This window comes from Macrosteles quadrilineatus, unplaced genomic scaffold (genome assembly GCF_028750875.1).
Source record: "Macrosteles quadrilineatus isolate MER2022 unplaced genomic scaffold, UCM_ALF_1.0 Scaffold_7__1_contigs__length_78375512, whole genome shotgun sequence".
NCBI lineage: Eukaryota > Metazoa > Arthropoda > Insecta > Hemiptera > Cicadellidae > Macrosteles > Macrosteles quadrilineatus.
The window spans coordinates 48,645,324-48,663,640 of NW_026542600.1; the positions used below are offsets into that span (position 1 = coordinate 48,645,324).

The following is an 18,317-nucleotide window of genomic DNA, read 5'->3' on the forward strand; positions in this document are numbered from 1 at the left end:
TAACAGAAGTTATAATAGGACAATTAAAGAGTGAGTATAAGTGACTTTTAGGTGCTAGAAAATCGAGAACGTTTTAATACATCTATAAACATTCTTAATTTGGATTAAATGTATTAATAATTAATTGACTTTTCTCTTATTTTAGGAAAAATGGGGAGACCGATCAAACGTTGCTCTCGATACGAGATTGCAACTAAGTAAAAATCGTTTTTTACTAAAATAAAAAGTAGGGCCTACACATAATTTATCATATGGTACACCTCATGACGTCATCCGTCCTACATCACACATAAAGCCACACATCATATGTTATCCATCGTAAGCCACACATCATGACTACGTTCATCCCTACGTCACACTGCATGGCGTAATTCATCCCTACGTCACACTGCATGACGTAATTCATCCCTACGTCACACTGCATGACGTAATTCATCCCTACGTCACACTGCATGACGTAATTCATCCCTACATCACACTGCATGACGTAATTCATCCCTACGTCACACTTCATGACGTAACTCATCCCTACGTCACACTTCATGACGTAATTCATCCCTACGTCACACTGCATGACGTAATTCATCCCTACGTCACACTTCGTCATCAGTCTAACGTCACACATCACGATGTAATCAGTCTTACGTCATAACTTATGACGACATCCGTTCTATGTTACATACAATGACGTCGTCTGCCCAACGTGATACATCGTCAGGTCATTCCCTGGGGAGCGAGCTGGTCTAGTGGTTACAGCGTAGGACTTCAATTCCAGATGACCCGAGTTCAAATCCCACCAAATCCCCAATGGATCTAAGTGATAATGCCACAACCCCTAGGTTAAGCCTGAAATAATGTAGAAAACAATTCTGGGCTCGTGCCTAGCGTCCGGGAAAAAATGCGGGGGAAAATTAGCCCTACGTCATATGTGATGATAACATTTTGCCTTGATTGTCATTGATGAATGAAAAAAGTCGACTTCGATTCAGAATTTGTCACGAAAACAAATAGTATTAAGGCGATACCGATTTGATTATGTCAGTCTCCATTTAGGCCTGATGATGATAACGGCGGGGGTCTGATTCTATCGCCATTGTATATGTATTTACTGTCTTTGAAATGTATATTACTTGAATAGTGTCAGAAGACTCTTAATTTTATAATATTTTATTGAATCTGTATGGTTGTATAAGGAAAAATATTATTTTGATAGTTTTCATACAAGCTGTATACGAACGGAGGAATAACTACTCATCCTGTGATACCTTATAAATATGTTAATATCATGCTTAACATGGTTTATATGTATTCACTAAAATAAGTCAGTTAAAGCAAAGAGGAATTCTCAACTATAAATGTTACCAACACCTACAAAGGTAAATTCATTCTATAAACCCTGGCACATTTCAATGGTCCAAAGTTTGACTGTTAACTCCTTGGTAATAAAGCACAAGAGCAATAGTTTATGACATTACAGTATTGTGTAGTACTATATTGTCTAGCTTGCAGTCGTATCATATGGCTGTCCTCACGAATAATATCTTTGCAAAGTTCTATACAGCACTGATGTACTATTGTTCTTAAACAATTTATAGTACTTCATAATTAGGAATCATATATATCTTATGAGTAAATGTACAAAGTTTGAGATATTGTGATTTCACACCTAAATAAATGTAAGTAATATTTTACTTACTGTAATTTGTGGTTTGTGTCTTTTGAGTAATAATAGTAGACGAGACTCGTCAAATGTTATTTTAATACTTTTTGATCAATGTCGAATCTGAAATCTAATTTTCTGCAAATAAAAATTATACAATTAAAAAATTTCTGGTTTAGGAGGACCAAAAACCAGGACAAAAGACTTCCACCCAAAACTCAAACTCGAGTTTTTACGAAAACCATACTTTCTCCATATACTAGGGGAAAAAGTAAAAATAGATTTTTCCTACCGCCACAAAGAAACTATCACATTACCACACCTGTAAACAGTACGCAAAATAGCTCATTTACGCTCTAGTGCGGGAATACATAATTCCCGCTTGCTAGTCAGCTGATTTTACTGTTGGCGTTTCTACACCAACTACAGTCGTGGATCCGGTACGTTAGTTAACAACCGGTAAGAAATAACATTACCTTTAAAAAAGCAAACATAACCTAAATGGCATTTTAGATACATCTAATAACCTAATCAGATAATCTACCTACAGATAATCTATCTGTGTGTTAATATAAGTTAACTATGGTGGTAAGGAAAAAACTTGTGTGTATTACGAGCACAAACAGTTATTGCGCTCTTAATACACAAATAACTATGCATAACATGTAATTGTAACGATACCTAGCAGGTAGTCGACGGACGCAACGCTTACTGCGTCCAACTGCTGTTTGTTCCAGACGTACTCTGCTCTCTGATTCTTCTTCTTTTTGTCCCTGAGCCAATCGTCTATCAGGTTTCTGCCGTCCAGACGACGACCCTCTTCCAGTGTCTGCTCAGGGTCCCTAGCGACTTTGGGCAGCCAGTGTCTTCTGCCACCACCCAAAATCACCTGAACAAATAAAATCAACTCATTTTTAAATAAATATTTTTTTTCGACACATGTTTCCTGCATAGTGAATATAACCATGAATTTGGGCAGTTTTGATCTCGTTACGCCATAGTCTTTTAGCTTTTATTTTTATACTAAGATAATGCTAATAAGGACAACTTATATGTGTCTGTTCAGTGTTCATGTATGTATACATGGTTTTTTGCGTCAAGATGAAAAGTACCAAAAGTAATTTTCCGACACTTGCTCCAACTATTCCCGTCCTCCAAATTTCTCCTCGTACGTGATATTTGGAGTTCCTGTATTCGGCTTTGCCTCTTACATGAAACTTGAGCGTGCACAGGATGCGTGCACTTTCGATAAAAGTAATGAAATATACTACTGTATTCTTACCTCAATAATTACGTAATGATGAAGTGATAGATGTTTGTAAAATATTTTACGCCACACTACACTGTTATAACGAACTTTCCACGCAAGGATTTCGTCCGGAAGACAGCTGTTTGCCGCCAGCTTAATCAAATGGGGGTTCATTACGTACTACACTGTATTGTACCGTAATGAGCTTTTACCGGACACCAAATAGCTATATTTGGCAATGAGTGATTATAAACAAAAACATAACCTCTCTTAGAGGATATGAGTAGTGATTGTTAGTCATTGGGAATAATGATTTGTAGAGATTTTTTATTTTTAAGTGAGCTTCTTAAAGTAGTATGGCATAAAATATCGTTCGTCTCGTCCAAAATGTGTGTACCGGACTCGTATGGTAATCCCGTACTCGACTTCGTCTCGCACGGGAACGACCACACTCGTCCGGTAAACACTTATTTTCAGGACTAGTAACGTAATATATACTATTCCAGCAAAGCGTTCTCTAAAAGATTTACAAACTCCCTTGCCGATGCATGTTAAGTTTCGCCTTGATATTTTTCTTGCATCCTTTTACTTCATACAACGTGATCAAAATAATGCCTGTAAATGTCGCTATACTACACTGCTTACAGGGTTATTGGGGTCTTCTAACGATGCATTGCACTTAGAGCATGTTAAATAAAAAGCATAAAATAAATTATAAAATGTTAAGATCATTTTCGGCATGCTTATCTCACAGAATAGATTAATACTAGTACCAACATTTTATAAGACCTTAGCTTTGTACCTGAAGGTTGTTTGGGAAGCTAATATACTGCACATGCCTCATTGTAGGAGGAAAGTACAGTACTGTAAAGTAGTAGTAGCCTAGTGCAGTAAAGTAGTAAATAGTACAGTAAAGGACAGAGCTTTTGTTGTAACTGCCTGCTGTCTTTGGAATAATACACACAAATATTCGATCGTCACCTCAGAGCTCAGTTGTTTGTGGTAGTACTCAAAAAGATATACTTAGAGCACATGGTTTCATGAGGAGCTCTCTAAGATTATTTTTGAGCTAGTTTTGTTGCTGAGTGTGCGAGTCAGTCTGTTGTCAAGTTTTTCGTAGAAGTGTAGATACTGTATTTATGACATATCTGTCCAGGTAACTTTGCCTGTTTGAAATTAAATATTGTAATTTATTCAATCATGGTTCAGTCGGATCACTCTAATTCAAACTAGAACGATCTTAAACAATGTACAGTACCTAAAGTGAATGTTACAATAAAGTAATATAGCGATACGTATAGACCAAAATCTTCAAGAGCAAATAGCTCTGTACGATCATATTCAAGAACTCGTCAACGTCAATGTTGACGTTATGGGAACTCTCTAAGTTCATAGTGTTTTGTTTTAAAATAGTTCAATGTTTTCATGAAACCAATTATAATGTGAGACTTTCCATGAACTCCGTGGAAACCTTTGATAACACGTTAAACATAAAGTAAATAGGAAATTATGCACTTTACGAAATAAATAATTGTATTGTTTGGAGATATTAACACGTATTTGTCATGTACTTATCGGGCAAACTAAAAGTTTTATGTAAACGCTAATATTATGTGCATAGTTATATTGCCAAATGTATGTACTATTTCTAAAGACTGATTGCTATATAGCCTAGTTCAGCTACACAGTTCAGTTTTAAGTGGAATTGTAATGTTACCTTTTATCCATGTAGATTTTACTATTGCGAAAATGAAGGATTGGAATTAATTTTAAATTTCCTGATCACAATTACTGTTTAGTTTGAAATCCCATTTAGTATCAAAATACCATTTTAAATACAAAGCTAGTTGATTACTTGAGCGTGCTTTTGAATAAATGGTAACCTTTGACGATAACATCACGATGAGCTTCTAAATTAATTGATTGAAAAGTTAAACTAAATGAACGAGCCTTTATGTTTTATTTAACATTTTAATACATTTCATCAGGATGAAATTACTTACAACTCAACATTTCATTTTAATTTATTGGTTTGTGTGAACGATTATCGTAGGTAAACATTAATGTAAAATAAATATTTTTTTGCAATTTCCATCATTAACATGTAGTAGTTATGTTATATTAAATATATAAATATTCAACGGAAAGATTTAGAATTGTTTATACTTTGTATGAATTACTGTGTGGATAGACTAAAGGCGAAGGTGTTTCATTTTGAGACAAAATGTTGTTCCAATGGAGTGAACAGCCACATTAATTACGAGTCAAAAATGACAGCTGTTCATAGATTCATTGAATTTGCTATGCTATTATAGGTGACCTCTTAAGGGGGGCAAGCGGCTAGGAATCGGATGAAAATTGTGAACATAAATATAGGTCTATGTGCACATCAAATTAAACTTTATTTGTAGACTACAATGCCACGAATGAGAGCTTAAAAGAACAACTGAGTAAAAAATGGCAGCCGTTCAAAAATTCAAAATGACAGATTCAAAAATATTTGAATGGCTGTCATTTTTGACTCAGTTGTCCGTTTCAGTTCAAACTCGCGGCATTGAATTATGCTAGTAAAAGTCCTTAATTCGATGTACATATCAACCTATACTACTATTTAAGATTTCCTTCTGACTCTTGGCGGGACGTCCCCATGATATTACAGAAAACTGATAGTTGATTCAAAAAGTAGCTTTTTAGCTGTCATGTTGATGTACCAAATCTTATTGATTTGTCTGTTATCATTCGGCACATATTAAACCCGTGCGGGACTTTATTTATACCCTGTATAAACTTACACATCTTATCGAACCCAAATGACTAAAAAATCTTCTGGATAAGAAGGTATGTATCAAGTGATTTATACTTTCGGACGCAAGCAAAATGCCTACAAAAATTGATATCTAAGTTTAAAAGGCACGTTTAGATAAATAATAATCTATGTTTAATCTTTTAACCCAAAATGTTATAGGTGAAAAGGTGACCTAATTTGTGACTTGATGAAAACTATTATTATAATTTTTGTGACGTATAAAACTGACTCAACATTAAATATTGAACAGATAATATTGAGTTACTAATTAAAATGGTTTTATCTATTTACTCAAACAGATTCGTAAATGCCTTAAAAATAAAACTTCCATTAATATCTTAAACTAAATCCTTCCCTAGCTTGACAACTGAAAATATCTCTAATTTGGTCGACAAGGAAAACACAACAATATCGTCAAGGACAAAATCCTTTGTTGTTTTCGAATTTAATTGGAATAGCAACCAAGGAGCGTTTCTCAACTCGGTGTCTAATTACTCGGGTCCAAAATCAAAACTCAATAAAAACTCGGAATGGTTAAGATTGAGAACTGCTGTACAAATCGGAGCAGTGTTTCTGCATGCAAGACCAGAAATCAAATATCAATTTGATGGCTGGCGAACCGTAATGGAGCACTTATAGAGATTTATTTCGTCTTGTAAAACAACTTCCCTTTTGCCTTATCATTATGGAAAATTTCCTCAATTACGTTGACTGTTTGATCACATGGAACCATTTATAAATTGGAATGAGCAAATGTGTGGTATACACAAATAAATATTTCTCACGATAGTTTGAAATTGTATTCTTACTATCATTTGAATTATTGTGATCACAATATTACGATTATTTATTGCATTAAAGCTGTTAACCTGTGGTTACTATTTGATCACATAGCAAAGGGAGGAACAAATTTAAAGGTCGCGTATTAATTGCGACAAAGAGTTCCTTAATTGCGCAAAGCCCTCAAAGGGTCCCAAAAAATGCTCCTTAGTTGCGCCAAGACCAATGTAAGGTTGAGTTCCTGGTAGAAAGAATGTTTACCTGTCGTACTAACCTATCGTAACCTAACCTAACCTTAGCTAACTTAGTAAAAAATGGCTAACCTATCCAAACCAAACCAAACCTAACCTACTCAATTATACAGTCAAAGAGGGCTGCCACTTGATGCAGTTAATGAACGTATCGGGTGGCTCCCTGTAGTAGTTTGCGCAATTTAGGAATACCCGACTACCTGACTCAGGTCAGTTGGCGCAATTTTAATATCCGCCTAATTTAAACATGACATTTCGTCCACGTTAACTCATTATAATTACTTTTGAAGTAATTAAAGAGTATGAATGAAATTGATTAGGGATTTAAAAACCTCCCTATTTGTCTGTTAAACTGCATGTAATGAATACTATAACTGTGAAATTGTAACAACCGTTTAAGATTTTTTTTAAACTTTATTCTCACTTTTAGTTGGGTACTATTGATACCAAAGTAGACATACAATTTCTATGTACCAACTGTAGCTTTTTTGCTCATCTCAGATCAAAATTGTTTATTGATACAATGAGGGAAATGTAGCATTAAATTGTTGTTTAGGAGTTTAGAATATATTACGAAAATTAAATTTTGATATCGGCAACAGGATAGGGCACCAAAGATAATAAGTTTGCGTGGTATGTAAGAAATAAAGAGAAAGTCATATCATAATTGCAAGTAACAGTGTGTGTTCTTAGCTGATAAGCGACTCAGTGTAAAAACTCACGGAGGACATATTTGAATTACCCTCTCGTAGAGTTTGCTACTCTTAAAAGTTTCATTTCTTCTTTCAGTTTTCCAAACTACGACAGCTGATGAGGTCATAAAAGATGCAATAGCTAACAATAATTTGTTTTAAGCTGGTTTTAAGTTGTTTTAATAGTGCTAACTAAATTATATTAACTGATATTTAACCTAGGCCCTATGTGTGTAGTTAGTTTATTAGAAAGAAAACCATACTTTAAAGCAGCCTAGTGGCAATTGAGCTAAGATGTTTTTATTGCAAAGTTTTAACAATTTTCACAAAGTTATTTCTACTTAACTGTACAATATCTATAGTTAGAGGTGGTACCAACGAAAGTATTAATCTTATTGTGCTAAATAATTTATTCTGACGTATTTGTTGGAAAGGTTTACAAACCTTTTTTTAATCGCACCAACGGATATGATGATTGAATATACACATGAATATATAACGGACATAAATATGATGTTCATATCTTAAAGTCATCATGAAAAAGGGCAAAAGTCGACATTTTGAGCTCTTTCAACCATCGTACTTTACGCTATGCTATGTATTCCCTTTTCCGCAGTCGTTGTCTTAAAATTACTTTAATTAACCCCAGGACAGAAGGTAATGGTGACAAGATAAACAGCAGTGGGATTTACAAATTAAATTTAATAATCTTCCAAAATCCTAAAAAGGACAAACAGGAAGATCATTCAAAATCCACTTTAAGGAGCGTCTCCCCAAGAAAGCCACCACCCAATAGTCGAAATGTATGGAACATCTCATGCAATGTGGACAGTTACAGTTCAATTTTAAATAATTTGCAAGTATTACATAAGTGCAAGAAAAACTATTTAATGTTCATTTAAGTCTTATGAGATATATAAGGCATTACAGTGTGTACCTGTTAATGTAATGAATGACAAAGTAAACACTTAAGGAAATCTATTCTTCGACACTGTGATACGCCTGAAAAAGAGCAATGACGTGACGGGTGTAAACTACACCACATAAACGCTCTTGCATCCTGCAATAGTCGCCCTGAATTAATCGTGTATATACCAACAATATAATCTTGATTGTTATAAAATACGTACGTGTGTACGTGAGATATAGTCACCGTGACGACAATACATATTTGTCAAAGGCAGTTTTTTGTCTAAATGGTATGTAGTGACTGTTTCATGTTATTATTTATGACGAAGCTATAGTGGATGCCTGAAGAAGACAGTGTCTTGACGAAGTACGTCAAAAATTAGCAGCATATAGGAAAACTATAAAGTAAAAAATTATATTTATTAATATCTGACGTTCCAGTAGTAGGAAATGAATTCTAGCTCAATTTCTTGTCCTTAAAGGGGTTTGACTCTCACAGTTGATGACTCATTCAGTTTTGCCCAAATCCCGGAGCTGTGGTGTCTTACACATCAAGAAACATTTTAATTTAATATATCCAAGACCTTAAGAAAGAATAACAAGTCGCACTGATCGTGGCATCCTCAAGCACATTTTGTGACGTTATTGTAACCAAGTAACATATTCCTCTTTCAAGGGTTTTGTTTTTGTGATGGATTTAATTACAATGAGAATAATCCCTTTTACTGACTGGCTATGCCAACAGAGTGGTGTCACACTCATCCATGTACAAGAAGCAAAGAGTAGGAATATTATATAACATCGTAACGGAAATTAGACACCTCTAACAGATGTCTTTAGTTAGGGGAATAAAAGAGGTATGTTGGTGTATACAGTCTGATTTATCCACCTGGTCCATCCGTTTTAACCCTTTATCATAAAGAAATACTCCCACTACCGTAAAGCTGCAGACTAAGTGAATTTAAATTGGTCTGGTACGATTTTTACTAAGATATTTCCATAAACAAGACACATTTATTCCCCATTTAAATAGATTTGATAAGTACCTAGGTTTACTGCCACAGAGAAGGTGAAGAGTGTTACCTAAAAATGTTAACAGTATAGGATGAAATAAATACATTTGCCAAATCTGATCAACAACAACCTTGAAAGATTTTGCAACAAGCTTGATCCAATAATAAGTAAATTGCAAAATTGTAATTTTTCCCTAAAAATTAAAGTTTTTTTGAAATTTTCTCTGCACCGTTTGATTTTACATCAACGCTTCAATTTACAAAAATGTTTTTCAAGCTCTAAAGGATGTCTGCAATGAAATTGGGCATTTTAAAGTTTTAAGGGTAACATTTGAAAATCCTATTTTCGACCATTTTTAACTCCAGAATACCCCAAGTCCCATTACCTGATCTTGCTGGTTTTCGAAGTCATTTAAGTTTATCCAGCCCTACACCTTTAAGCCAAATTCAATCGAAATTGGACCAAAATTACTCGAGTTATCACGTTTACCTCTAGGGACATCAAAATGAAAAAAAAGTAAATCGGTCTCGGACCTAGGTCTTACCGTGCCACCTACGAATGGCACGAGGAACACTTAATCCTTTACAAAGATTAAGTTCCCTATAGGGGAATTCACTGAAAGTCATCAAAACTGTTCATACAGTATTCACTATTAGGAGTTTTACTCACATTCATATTGACTCCGGGTTTGTCCTCTATCAGTTGTCTGGTGATGTCCTTGCAAGTTTTCCTTGTCCTAGGAGGAATCTTGCTGTCGTCCTCCCAGTATCTGCTGGCCGAGTGAGCATACAGGGCTGCCGGTGTCGCATGGGACACCCGGGTATTGGTCACTAGACCCGTGGACTTTCCTGGACAACGTCAAGAAATATAAATACCCATACTACCTCGTACCAGAGCTTTGCTGACAGAAACAATTCAATGCTAATATAAATACTTATCATGAATCTTTTTAGTCTTTCACTTACAAACAACTTAGTTGTTTAGTCAAGACTGTTATTACCTTATTTAACAGAATTTAAATTATGACCCTCAGTAGTACTTTGAGTCACATAAGATCAATATTAATATTAAGAGCCATTTACGACAATTAAATAATAAAATCCTTAGATATTTATTTAGGTATATGGTTGAAATAGTTAACAATATTTTTATTATAAATGCACGTGCTTTATGTTTATTGATTGCCTACCACTCTAAAGTAAATTATTTTAGGATTGTTTTTACCTTTGAACACAATATCTGTTGAAAAATACCCGCAAATAGAATCGGCACACGATCTTTCAAGTTCACTACAGCCCTTAAAATCAGTATTAGTTTTTCATGTACCTTTTTAGTTGTTTAATACACAACTTAAATGTTAAGATAATTCGAGAGATAGAGCTACATTAAAGCCCTTGTATTCATCTGAGCTGAGGAAACCACAGCTTTGTGCTATCGAATATGCAGATCGTGCAAGAAATGTTTCCATGGATCAGGATTTTGAAAAAGATATTAATTAAAATAAAAATGAACTGAAAATATTACAAAGTAAAAATAACCCAAAAAAACTGTTAGTTATCTAGTAATTGTAAAATTTATACGACTTAGGCTATAGTACGTTATTTTCGCGTATATTTCTAATGGGTTCAGTGGGTTGAAATTAATTGAACGAGACATGGGGAAAATCACTTGCTAAAAAAACTACAATCGCATGCTTCAATAATAAATTTTTAACCGTCAAGGGATTTAGGATACGGTCATTTAACTGTTTACAAGTCTCTCGGGACTCTTAAAAACCACTGCGCCTGACATCTGCAATAAAAATAAAATATAAAATGTTTGTTTAGAACTTGTATTTTTAGTTGATATTACAAATTTAACACTTAATTTTCATAAAAAAAACCATACGTTATTTATAACGAAAAAGCATACGTTATTTAATCGGCTACATAATAAACAAAATTTAACGAATTGTAATATAAATAAATCATAACTCGGTTTCGTAACAGCCATTTCGTACATGAAAACCTTTTACCGTAGAAACAAACCATTATTGTTGCCATAGCACACGATTTTTTAAGAAAATTATACTCAGAGAACGCGGATCAGCACTTTATATTATTTGATAAAAAGTGATTTTCAAAGAATTTATACTCATTAAATTTAATTATAACAAAGCTTATAAAATACTTTATACGAATGGTAAGAAACAACATCTGTATATGAAAATAATTTTATCAGCTTTTAATTAACAGCTTACAACTATTTAGAACAAAATATCAAATAATAAATAATATTAATGGTTTAATTAATGCTTATAAAGTATTTAATCACCCTGTTTACCACTAAGAAATCATTTCAAATCTAACTAATGTTCAGTAAGAAGTACAATGCGAGGGCACAGAAGGATCAGAGTGCAGTCTAGATTGTGTTTAAACTAGATTACAAGTCAAGTTTTATGGCAGTCTATCTCAAAATTATATGCAACATTAGTTTGTAATGATGTGTAAATCAATTTAAAATAGCTTGCATATGTGGGAACTGGGAACCTTCCTGACATTAAACTCAGATTAAAGCTACAACTTTTATACTATGGTATTTTTCCTCTTACTTGACCACCTGCCTTTGCTGGATATATATTTTTACCACTCCGTACTGAAAGATGCTATTTTCGATAACATCTGATACCAAAGAAAGTATTCTCGCTCTAAATTTACTTTTCCTAGCAAAATGTTAAAAAAAATAAAAAATGTTAAACTAACTACAGTAGTGTGAGTAATAAAATATTTATATTACTTTATATTTATATTTATCTGAGTATTCTATAACTATGAAACCATCATACGTTGTGAAGTAGATATTCAACGATAAAGAGTCTAAAACTTAATGGCTGAAATATTTCGAGTTTAAGTTGTAAAATGGGGTAGAATAAGGCAGAAGCTAGTCAAGTTTGCCCCATTTTACAACTAAAAGTCATAATATTTCAGCTGTTTCTCATTCGATCTTTTTGAACTTGGTATCGTTTGATAAATGAATAAAAATGCCAAATAAAAGTGTTGTTGACATTTTCTCATAAAACCAGCCATTTTCGAGTAATTTAAGTTGAAAAATTTAAATGGCCGCCATTTTGAAATTTTAGGTTGAATCGAGATAAACTTTTTTTCTAACATGGGTATCTTCTACCTTCACATACATACCAAGTTTCATAAAAATCGGTTAAAAATATTAAAAGATAAAAATGTTTATGTAAAAAAATAAAATGGCGTATATCTGGTTAACGAAGCGATTTTGGAAAAAAATGTTATTCTTGATTTGCTCTATATTTTGACTCAATAAATCACTAGTTAAAATATTTCCCCACCTTTTTTGAACACCCTGTAGAAATATAGTAAAAACAACAGAAATAAAACTGTCTCTGGTGGCCAAATCTTATTAGGATTTTCAACTTCAAACTTATTGCATTGGAAAGCTCAACACCAGAAACTGAATATCGACGAGTTCAGATTCAGTTTGATGTAACATACTTTTTTGTCGTTGAAACTGGGTATTTAATTGTTCGCAAAATTCATTAAGCTATTTAATGTTAAGTGAATAACATTAAACATTAGGTTGACGTAATAAGGGTGTGCAAATTATTACTCAAAATAACATTAGTAATCAATAATAGATTAGAGCTAATTAGTATGTAATTATGTCAATTTACAAGAATAAAATAAAATAATTGTGTTAAATTAGTTATTAGTTATAATACCCTAAGGACTACCCTGCCATGCCATCGTATTTTAATTATATATTCAGCATAATATTATTGTACACTGAAGCTTTGACATTCAAAACACCACAATTGAAGTAGTTTTCTGCAAATTAAATGTTAATATAATCTATTACGCTAAGTGAGCGACTTACGTTACCTTTTCCATAGTTTGCAAAGTATTATTTCATAAATTATAGTTATTTATTCAATTCGATCTTGGTAAATGTGACAGAAGGAATCACTAAACAGCACGAGAACGCTTAAAACCTCGCTCATAATTTATTGATTAAAGTTATTACAGCTTCAGTGATAAACATGAAATTCATTCTAAATACAGGCACTTTTTGCAATTTTATTTAGCTTAAAAAAAACAAAAAATGTATACGTTTCATTGTTGTTCTACTCATAATGTTTAACTAGACAGCCAGAATGATTTGAAAAAATGACATGTCTCTAATTGTATAGTGAATGAGTATTATTAATTAAATATATAATTATTATTCTTAGATTATCTCAAGAGCATATTTTTATACTTATTTTATACATCATACTTATTATAATGTTTACTTATGTACAATTTATATACTTCACGAGAACCATGCTATTTCAAAGAAACGACACCTTTATATTTTCATGTTCAAGTATGGATGGCTTTAACGGATGTGATTGGTGATATAGCGCATCCCTGATGTGATATTATATTGTATACGTGATGCAATATCATAGTATATCCGTGCTGTAAACAAATTGTTCATGAAATTCGCGCTTGAACACATTTAGAATTTAATTAAAACTATTTGAAATATAAAGGAATATTTTATTAATTGATTCTGTCAAATGTGTAACAAAACGTTAAGAAATTATGAAAGTACCAACAACCAGGATCGTTGGGGACATCAAAACAGCTGTACGCGATTAAAATGAATACTGTGCAAAAATCGCGTTCTGATAGAAAACCGTTATCGTTAATGAAATTATGTTCGTTGGAATAAGCCAAATAGAAAATTCGTGAGTGTATTAGTAGAGAAGGGATGGCCAATATTGCATCAGCATTCTACGCACATGTGATCTTAATATGCTACTTTGTAGATCGAGCAAGGCATCAAATATCTATCTCAGGTTTGTGAAACACCTTGCCAAGAACCGTTGGGACGTGAGATCTACTACTCCTCATGTCCTTTTAATTGAACTACTAAGGCTTAAATCCGTAAAATACTTTTCTAAGGATGGTCTCTTAAATTGACCCGTGCATTTTTGAAGCTTTGCATGGAGGAGTCTTGATTGATTATGGGCATAGGTACTTACCTATTATACCGACCACACCTAATAATTATAACCTAACATAACTAAAGGGTGGTAAAATAAGGCTAGGAAGATTTTTTAATTGAGGCCTAAACTATTTATTAAAATATTAATTAAAAGTCGATTTATCGGTGTGGTCAGTATAATACGTAAGTAACTAGGCATAGCAAAGGTGTAGCCAGTGTGTTTTCTGCGTTTTTTAATCTAATACACCATGATATATGACTATAAAGTCATATGGTTGTTAACTATTATTATATTATTTTTGTAAACAAACTTACTAGTAAACAAACTAACTTGTAGTTCATTAAATGGAATTCTTTATCTAAAGATTTAGTTTTATTTTAAAACAAGAAACATGGTGCCGAAACAAAGATCCATAAATAAGAATAAAGAAAGACAATGTTCTCCATTCAGAGAGGTTACAGACAACATTGATTATGATAATGATGAGATGAATAATCAAGACTTGCCAATGAACATAAAACCACCAAAGCCACTGTTAGTTACCAGCGGTAGTGAAATGACAAAGAAGTGGAATTTATGGCGGAAACAATTTCAGTGGTATGCTACTGCTGTCAATTTAAAGAAGAGAACATTAGAGAAACAGATATCTACTTTTATGACAGTACTTGGAGAAGATGGAATTGAACTCTTTTTGAGTATTTTGATATTGATGAAAAATCTACTAGCTTGGATGATATAATTGCAAAATTTGATTCGTATTTTGAAAGGAAATCAAATGTCATATATGAACGTTTTGTCTTCAACAATCTAAATCAGGGTAAAGGAGAAACTTTTAATGATTTTTTAACTAAAGCGTCTAACCAAGCAAATAAATGCTCGTATGGAACAATGAAGGATAGCTTATTACGAGACAGGCTGGTTTGCGGAATCAATCATGACAACACTCGCCAAAAACTATTTCATGAAGAAAATTTGACGCTTGAAAAGACAATAAACATCTGTAAGACTTCTGAAGAAGTAGAATTTCAGCTATCTACAATGTCTGAAAAGAAATGCTGCAACGTTTATGCAGTTAAAGGAAAAGAAACTTTAGATGAGAAGCAAGAAGAAAAAACACTAAGCAAAAAACAAGAGGATAACACCTTCACTTGCAGTCGCTGCGGATATCGCCATGGCCCTCGAGCTTGTCCTGCTTACCAAAAGAAATGCTCTAACTGTGGTATCCCTGGCCACTTCTCTACGGTATGCCGCTCAAAACCAAATAATCGAGTGAAATCATTAAAAACTGAGGACTCCGATGAACATGGTGAAGTATTCGATTCAACACTCAGACCAAATTAGATACAGGAGCACAATGTAATGTAATAAGTAAAACTGTTGCATTAAATAGTAGTTTAGAAATTAATGGTTCTAAGATTAAACATTTGATTTCATACACAAATAACAAGCTACCGGTGCTCGGTGAATGCACTGCAGCTGTAGAAACAATTAACAAACAACGACAAAAAGTCAACTTTATTGTAGTTGATGGAAATTATCCAGCGATTTTAGGTCGAGATTCATGTCAGACATTGGGATTTGTTAAAAGGGTACATGAATTACACGCTAGCAATCTTGATGAAAACCTATTCAATGGGATAGGGTGTTTGAACAATTATGAATATGACATTCCAAAGTTTTCTCTGCTCTCAATATAGCAGGTCTTAAGCTCAACAAAGACAAATGTATTTTCAAAGCACAAGAAATCAAATTCTTGGGACACATAGTTTCTGGAAATGGCCTCCTTCCAGATCTTACTAAGATTGAAGCTATACAAAATCTAAAACAGCCCTCAAATGTAGCCGAGCTACAGCGATATCTTGGCATGGTAACTTACTTGGGTAAATTCATTAATAACTTTTCAAAGTTGACAGAGCCTTTGCGCAAACTACTGAACAAAGGAATAGCCTGGGTTTGGGATTTTGATCAAAAGACAGCATACAAAAAGCTAAATGAAGCTCTTGCGTCACCTCATTTGCTCCGTTACTTTGACCCAAAACTTCCCATTACATTATCAGTTGATGCAAGCTCACACTCTGTTGCATCAGTGCTCCTACAGGAAAATCGGCCAGTAGCATATTCTTCCAAATCTCTAACTAAAACACAGCAACGTTACAGCCAGTTAGAGAAAGAGTCTCTAGCAATTTCAGTTGCATGTAAGAAGTTTCACGAATATGTATGGGAATCACAAGGTCTAGTAGTTGAAACTGACCATAAGCCTCTTGAATCGATCTTTAAAAAACCCTTGCATGACACCCCTCCAAGAGTTAGGCGTATCGTTATGTAGATAATACCCTACAATCCAAGAATTGTTTATAAGAAAGGGACAGAATTATATATTGCGGACACACTGAGTAGAGACTGCATAAATCAGGCTACCCCTGAAGAAGAACTTTCTTTTGCAGTAGACTTGGTAGACTTGGTAAAATCCATGCCAAAAGAAAAACTTAAGAAGGCTCAACATCTCACGGAAAAAGAAGCTGAACTCTCCAAACTTAAGCACATCATTCTAAGTGGTTGGCCTGAAGAAAAATCTGAATTGCCAGAAGAGCTACACAAGTATTGGAATTATCGGGATGAACTAGCAGTTCATGAAAAAATAATTTTTAAAGGGGAAAAATATTGCTTCCCATGCATCTTCGTCCACTTACACTAAAACAGATCCACCTAGGACACAGAGGAATACAAGACTCACTAAATTTTGCTCGAGAATACGTGTTCTGGCCTAACATGACAAACGAAATCAAAAATTATGTTTTGAACTGCAAAATATGCTCAAAGCTCCAAAAAGATAATAACGAGGGAAATTATTACAGCAAGAAGTACCTACTAGACCGTGGATGGAAATAGGAACTGACATTTGTCACCTATCCGCTAAAGATTATCTTGTTGTTGCGGATTCCTACTCTGGTTTTTATGACATTGTTGAGGTAAAATCTACAACATCTTCAAAATGTTATTACTGAACTCAAAAAGTTGTTTTCAGTACATGAAATTCCTGAGACGTTATTATCAGATGGAGGTACTCAGTTCAATTCATTGGAGTTCAAAAATTTTGAAAAAGAGTGGCAATTCAATAAAAGGGTTTCAAGTCCTTTGTTTGCAAGATCAAATGGATTAGCTGAACGGTATGTTCAAAAGGCTAAACTCATTCTTAAGAAATGTTTAGAAGAAAAGACGGATGTATTCCTAGCTCTACTTCATCAAAGAAATATACCCCGGAAAAATCTTGGATCTCCAGCTCAAAGATTAATGGGGCGCAGAACAAGGACACTGGTCCCTAGCACAGATAAAATTCTGCAACCTAAAATAATTCAAAATGTTCACAATGAATTGCAAAATATTCGGGGAAAATCCAGACAATACAGTTACAGAACAAAAAAGAACAACTTAGAATTTGAAGAAGGAGAAAAAGTTCTGTATAGAAAAGAACACAGAGACTGGCAGCCAGCTACAGTCGTAAGAAAAGGTCCAGAGCCAAGATCATACCTTATAGAAACTCCAGATGGGAATATTTATCGAAGGAACTCTTGGTTTTTGAAGAAACGTTTTTGTGCCGTTGAAGAACCGGCAGAAGAAAGTAAAGTGAACGGAAGTAAAGCTGGAAATGGAGTTAAAGATGTAGATAGTAGAAAGTCACCACGAAGAGTAAATCCTCCCAAAAGACTTGGCTTATAAGTGAAGAAGGGAGATGACATATGACTATAAAGTCATATGGTTGTTAACTATTGTTATATTGTTTTTGTAAACAAACTAACTTGTATTTCATTAAATGGAATTCTTCATCTAAAGATTTAGTTTTATTTTAAAACAAGAAACACACCACAAACGAGTTAAGTCGAGCTGTCTGTAAATATATGTCTCGTAATCCAGCGGAAGGATTTTAACAAAAATTTTGGAATTAGGGACTAATAG

The 18,317-nt window shown here is 33.7% G+C and overlaps 1 protein-coding gene across 1 annotated transcript in view; it reads right to left on the reverse strand.

Moving 5' to 3' along the window:
- The window catches only part of LOC128998518 (alkaline phosphatase-like), a 67,071-nt gene that overhangs the window by 29,848 nt on the left and 18,906 nt on the right, over positions 1-18,317 (reverse strand). The window contains exons 4-5 of the mRNA XM_054424689.1: positions 10,031-10,209; positions 2,342-2,549 (exon numbers count right to left, since the gene is read on the reverse strand). Coding sequence (XP_054280664.1) covers positions 2,342-2,549; positions 10,031-10,209 — 387 coding nt within the window. The remainder of the gene's footprint in view (positions 1-2,341; positions 2,550-10,030; positions 10,210-18,317) is intronic.